The sequence below is a fragment of the Chrysochloris asiatica genome, unplaced genomic scaffold (assembly GCF_000296735.1).
Source record: "Chrysochloris asiatica unplaced genomic scaffold, ChrAsi1.0 scaffold00027, whole genome shotgun sequence".
In the NCBI taxonomy this organism is placed as follows: domain Eukaryota; kingdom Metazoa; phylum Chordata; class Mammalia; order Afrosoricida; family Chrysochloridae; genus Chrysochloris; species Chrysochloris asiatica.
This window is the reverse complement of record NW_006408545.1, coordinates 14,970,865-14,977,176: the sequence shown is the minus strand read 5'-3', so window position 1 is coordinate 14,977,176 and position 6,312 is coordinate 14,970,865. Positions and strand designations below refer to the sequence as shown.

Below are 6,312 nucleotides of genomic sequence, written 5' to 3'. Positions count from 1 at the left end.
CCCTTTGGTTGGTTGATGATGCATAGAGGAGATTGTAACCATGGCAATGAAATGATATACAATAGGATGAATGTAAAGCTAATGTTCTCCTATGTAAACTATCACACAATTCACAATAAAACATTTAAGAAAAGGAAAAAAAAAAGAGGCAGTTGTACCAACAGAACAAGGGAATACCAGTTTAAGATTAGGAAAGATGTGTGCCAGGGTTGTAGTCACCATACTTATTCCATTGCATGCTGAGAAAATAATTTGAGAAGCTAGATTATAGGAAGAAAAACTTGGCATCAGGATTGGAGAAAGACTCATTAACAACCTTTGATATGCAGGTGACACTACCTTTTTGTTGAAAGCAAATAAGATTTAAAATGCTTACTGATGAAGATCAAAGACAACAGCCCTCAGTAAGGGTTGCACCTCCTTGAAAAAACAAAACAAAATACTCAGCATTGGACCAATAAATCACCTCAAGATAAACGGAGAAAAGATTGAAGTTGTCGAAGACTTCGTTTTGTTCAAATCAATGATCAACACTCATGAAAGCATCAATCAAGCAACCAAACACCATATTGCATTAGGCAAATCTTCTGCATAAGTCCTCTTTAAAGTGTTCAACAGTATCGATGTCAGTCTGAGGCCTAAGGTGTGCCTACCCCAGCCATGGTGTTTCCAATAACCTTATCTCATGTGAAAGTTGGACAATGAAGAAGACCATAGAGGAATTGATGCATTTGGGTTATGGTGTTGGAAGTTGTTGTTATGTGTGTGCCGTGGGGTCAGTTCCAACTCATAGTGACCCTGCACGGTGTTTCTGAGGCTGTAAATCTTTACGGGAGCAGAAAGCCTCATCTTTCTCCCACAGAACAGCTGGTAGTTTCAAACTGCTGACCCTGAGGTTAGCAGCCCGATTCGTAACCACTATACTATAGAGCTCCTTGGTGTTGGAAGAGAATATTGAAAGTACCAAGGAATGCTGAAGCACAAACAAATCTGTGTTAGTAGAGGTACAGCCAGAATGCTGCTTAGAAGCCAGCATGGCCAGACTTCATCTCTCATATTTTGAACATATTATCAGGAGGGACCAGTCCCTGAAAGATATCATGTGTGGTAGTGGGTCAGCAAAAAAAAGAGCAAGAGTCCCAACGAGATGGATTGGCAAAGGGTCACCAGTAATGGGCTCAAGTGTAGCAATGATTGTGATATTGGTACAAGACCAGGCAGTGTTTTGTTCTGTTGTGCATAAGGTTGGTATGAGTTGATACTGATTTGATGACACCTAATAACAACAACTCTAATCTCAGCTTTCCTAACTAACCATGGAGTTGCTGTAGTTTTTGGTACAGCAAATCTGTGAAAAAGGTGGGGCACCCCAAATCGCAACCTGGCCCTCAACTTCATGAGTCTAAACTCTGGAGACTGACTCAGATTATTTACACATATATATTGGCAACAATTCAGGATGTAAATTTAGGATTAAAAAAAATGTCAAATAAGAGACATACACATGCAACAGGCAGCTTAGCTGCTCTAGAAAACTCTGAGTGAGCATGGAATGAGGGTACATCTTTGGATGCTGACTGTGTAGAATCATTCAAATTTTAATAACCTGATATTGCTGTCAGCACTATACTATACTATACTATACTAATTAAAAATAAAGATGTTGAGTTTTAATTCTGATTGCTCTAACTACAATTGAATGGCCTTGATAAGTTACATAACATCTCTGTGACTCAGTTATAGCACATGTATATGTATTTATCTTTTAGAGGCTGTTATTGTTGTTAAGTGTCATTGAGATTGTTCCGCCCCGTAGCGAACCTGTATAGGGTTTCCAAGGAGCAGCTGGTGAGCTTGAACTGCTGACCATGCAGTTCAAACTGACTTACCAGTCCAGCCATTAACCCACAAAGCCACACCAGGACTCTATCTTTTAGAGAAATGGCACACAATCTAAAGCATTTAGCACATTACCTGGTATATGGAAGCTTTATAAAATGTTAGCTATATTTATGAGAAATCTACTGGGGTGGAGGGCACATGACCTATCAAAGACTCTGAAATTTAGGACACCATTTTCTCCCAAATAGTGGTGGGCAAGTTATTTCACGAACTTAACACTTTTTGAGTGTTCACCACTGTTAAACACAGACTCACTTACTGAGCATTCACTACTGTAAAATAGAGAGCTCAATACAGAGTCTGTCCTCAGAGTTAAATAGATTGTCCTCACAGGGTTAAATCCGATTATATAAAATAGATCTTCCCATATGTAATTTTACATACAATATGATGAGTGGTTTAATGGAACATTTTTGTTGTGAAGTGCCTTCTAGTTAAGTTCGACTCATATTCACCCTGTACAGGGTTTCTGAGGAACACCTGGTAGGTTTGAACTGCCGACCTTGTGGTTTGCAGTGCAGTGCTGATCCTAGAGCAACACACCAGGAGTCTTTAACAGAGCATGGTGGTGGTTATGTGCCAAAGAGTGGATTCTGACTCAGAGTGACCCTTTATAGGGTTTCTGAGGCTGTCAATCTTTATGGAAAAAGCCTCAGTTTTCTCCCACGGAATGGCTGGTAGTTTCACCTTTAAGTTAGCAGCCCGACTCAACCACTATGCTACAAGAGCTCCTTTAACAGCGTACAGGGGCTGGAAATAATCTTTAACTTGGGTCACACAGACCTCAGGGTCAATTTGGGCCACACCTATGTTTTTAAAAGCGTTTTATTGGAATATAGACATACTCATTCATTTGCTTGGCTGTTTTACAATGGCCAACTCCAGTAGTTACCACAGAGACAGAATAGCTTGCAAAGCCTGAGATATTTACAATGCGTCACTATACTGAAAGTTTGATGATCTCTGATCCAGAACAATGCTTCTTTAAATGTTTGGTCTCAGAAATTATTGAGGACCTAAACAGCTTTTCAGTTTGCGGATTTTATCTATTGTTAATAATGGACTAGGAATGTAAAAGTTATTTAATTAATTCATTAAAAAATAATTAACCCGTTGCATACTAACAGAAATAACATCTTAATGGAAAAAAATCATTTACCCCCCAAAAGAGAAATTAATTGAGAAGACTGGGATTGTTTGACGTTTTTGTAAGTCTCTCTAGTGTTTGGCTTTAATAGAAGATAACTAGATTATCATCTCTACTTCTGTTTCAGTCTGTTGTGATATATACTTTCGCTTGAAATGAATGAAGAAAATATAGCCTTACTCAGGCATGAATTGAAAAAGAAGTTGATGAACAGGCTCTTCAGATAGTTTTGATATTATACTAAAACCTGATAGTGTGGTCATTTCTTAGAAGATGGTTGCGTTGTGGATTTGAAATTTGAAATCTCATCATTGACCATTCTGAACTGTGTGGCATTAAAATCCATCAGTCTATCCATAACCTGTTTGGAATAGGGCTTTTACCCACACATAATTGTGTAATTCCATGGATAGAAATTTGGAGAATGTTGATTTACTAAATTCCATAGATTTCCCCAATGTTGTTATGTGTAATGATGTAATATGAAATGTCACATTTATGTACTCATCTAGCTCATCACGAGAGTCTACATACCGGAAGGGCAGCTGTCAAAATCTCAGTGGCAGATTCAAGTTTTCCAAAATTCCAATCTTCACTTGGAAGCTTAAATTCTATCAGTGGCAACAAATACTGTCAGTTGTTTTCTTTGAGAAGGTTAAGCACACTTTCTAAGAGAATGTCTGTCAAACGTCCAAATCTGAATAACCAGAGTTTGTCAGTCAGTTCTTCACATTTCGCTAAAAAACAAAAACACACATGCTAGTTTTATCTGGCAACTCAAACAATGACATGAGTTCTTTTCCTTAAGATAACTATTGTGCTTTAATACACATAAATGCTTTTGGCTACTTTCCATTTTTTTACACAAATACCCAATATATGGGATTTAATAAAAAAAAATTAAACCATCATCACATTCTTTCGTAAAACTGACTTTAAAAATGGTGTCTATGAAGAATATAATGACAACCTGTACAATTTGAAACTGCTGCCTAGAATTCTGCAAAGGCACAGCTGTTTAATGTCACCCATTAAAAAAAGGCAAATCATGTCTTAGTATTTTGAGAAGTTTTTTCTTTGCAGATCCCCTAAAAGAATCTCAAGTACGCCCATGGGGACCATGGACCACACTGATAGAACTATTTTCTCCAATTTTCTTAAAAAAAAAAAAAAAAAAAAAATTAGGTACCTTGCCATATTGTAGTAAATAAACTCTGGCTTCTTCTGTCATTTAGTCATCTTGACTTTCTGAGAATATATCCTTGTCTATTGCTGGACCTTTAGGGAAACCTCAAGTCTCAGTCACTGACAATCTCTCAAACTACACTCATTGTTCCATTGCTATCCTCAGACTAATCTTAAATTAACTATACTCCAGGAGCTCTGGTAGCGTAGTGGTTACGAATCGGACTGTGAACCGCAAGGTCAGCAGTTCGAAACTACCAGCTGTTCCGTGGGAGAAAGATGAGGCTTTCTGCTCCCGTAAAGATTTACAGCCTCAGAAACCCTGTACAGGCTCGCTATGAGTTGGAACTGACTCCACGGCACATATCAACAACATACTCCAGAATAACTGGAACTGTAGGATCAGAACTGTACTGCTAACCACAAGGTCATCAGTTCAAATCCATCAGTCGCTTCTTTGAATCCCTATTCAGGATTGCTGTAAATTGGAACTGATTTGATGGTACTTAACAACAATAGATACTCCAGAACAGGGTCTTTTCTTAGTCTTAATTCTGAAAGTGATCCCTGTTAAGGATTGAGGATCCCTGTTAAAGTCCGCAATCCTGAAAATCGTCATTTTTACCTATAGGTATTTTGCAGATTAGAGGTTCCAAATGGAGCCTAAGAAACTGTGTACAATTCTTCGTAACACAACATGACACAACCTTGCTGAAAGCAGAGGACTTGAAGCAGTTATTGATAATGATCAAAGATACAGCCTTCAATATGGATTACACTTCACCATAAGGACAACACAAATCCTCACAGCAACATCATGATAAAGTATGGAAAAGATTGAAGTTGTGAAGGATTTCACTTTAATCCACAATCAATGCCCAGGGAAGCAACAGTTAAATCAAGCGACATACTGAATTGGAAAACTCTGCTGGAAAAGATCTCTTTAAATTTTCAATCTCCTCATATGCATGTGAAAGTGGGACAATGAAGAACTAACGCATTTGAATTTTGGTGCTGGCAGAGAATATAGACCATGAAATGCCAGAAGAATGAACAAATCTGTCTTGGACGGAGTCAGAATGCTCCTAGGAAATTAAGATGAACAGATCTCATCTCACATAATTTGGACATGTTATCTGGAAGGACTAGCCTTGGTGAAGGACATCGTACCAGGTAGAGAGTTAGTGAAAAAGAAGAAGGCCCTTATGAGATGGATTGAAACAATGGCTCTAACAATGGGCTCAAATGTAGCAAAAAATTCTGAGGCTGTGTAGGACCCGATAGTGTTCATTCTGTTGTACATAGGGTCACTATGAGCTGGAACTGACTCAATGGCACCTAACAACACCATCACCACCACTCCATATTGCCTCTATTGCTTACAATTGAAGATCTAGACTATCATCACAAGTGATGGCTTTTTTAGTGATTTTGTTTTTTCTCTCTTCAGATCTTGTAGCTGTTGGATGTGAGTTCAACAGGGTACATTATCATAACGGCCAAGTGTTTCAACCCAATCCCCTGTTCAGCTGCCTCTGTGTGAGTGGAGTAATTGGATGCACACCTCTATTCATACCAAAACTGGAGGGTAGTCAATGCTTTGGGGCTAAAGGTGGAAAGAAGACTGCACAGTCAAACTGTGATCTGGGCCCATTACAACAGCAGCTCTCAACAAGCTATAAAACTATGCCAGGTACTCATAACAGCAGTCATGTTTTCATATAAGGATATAAAGTTTCATATATGTGGTTTTCTTTCATGTTCCTTGTATAGCATAGGTACTCAGTAAGTACTTATTAACTGGTATAAGATGAGATTTTAAGTGTCTTAATCTTTGCCTCGATCAAATACATTCTCTAAGTATTTTAAGTGGAAAGTTTGTGATGTTTTAGATATTTCTGTTATTTCAGCTTTTCAAAGTGTTATTGTTGAGTAGGTTCCTTCATAGAGATCCTATAAAGGATTTCCAAGGAGCAGTGAGTTTGAACTGCTGACCTATTGGTTCAAACAGACCTTATAGTTCAGCGCATTATCCCGCAGCACCATACCAGGACACCTAAAGTTCTACTTGTTGTTGT

The 6,312-nt window shown here is 38.3% G+C and overlaps 1 protein-coding gene across 2 annotated transcripts in view; it reads left to right on the top strand.

Annotated features, from left to right (window-relative positions):
• WISP3 (WNT1 inducible signaling pathway protein 3) overlaps positions 1-6,312 on the top strand; it is a 43,444-nt gene that overhangs the window by 22,015 nt on the left and 15,117 nt on the right. For both annotated transcript variants that reach the window (XM_006839919.1, XM_006839918.1), the window contains exon 3: positions 5,685-5,927. In XM_006839919.1, coding sequence (XP_006839982.1) covers positions 5,685-5,927 — 243 coding nt within the window. The remainder of the gene's footprint in view (positions 1-5,684; positions 5,928-6,312) is intronic.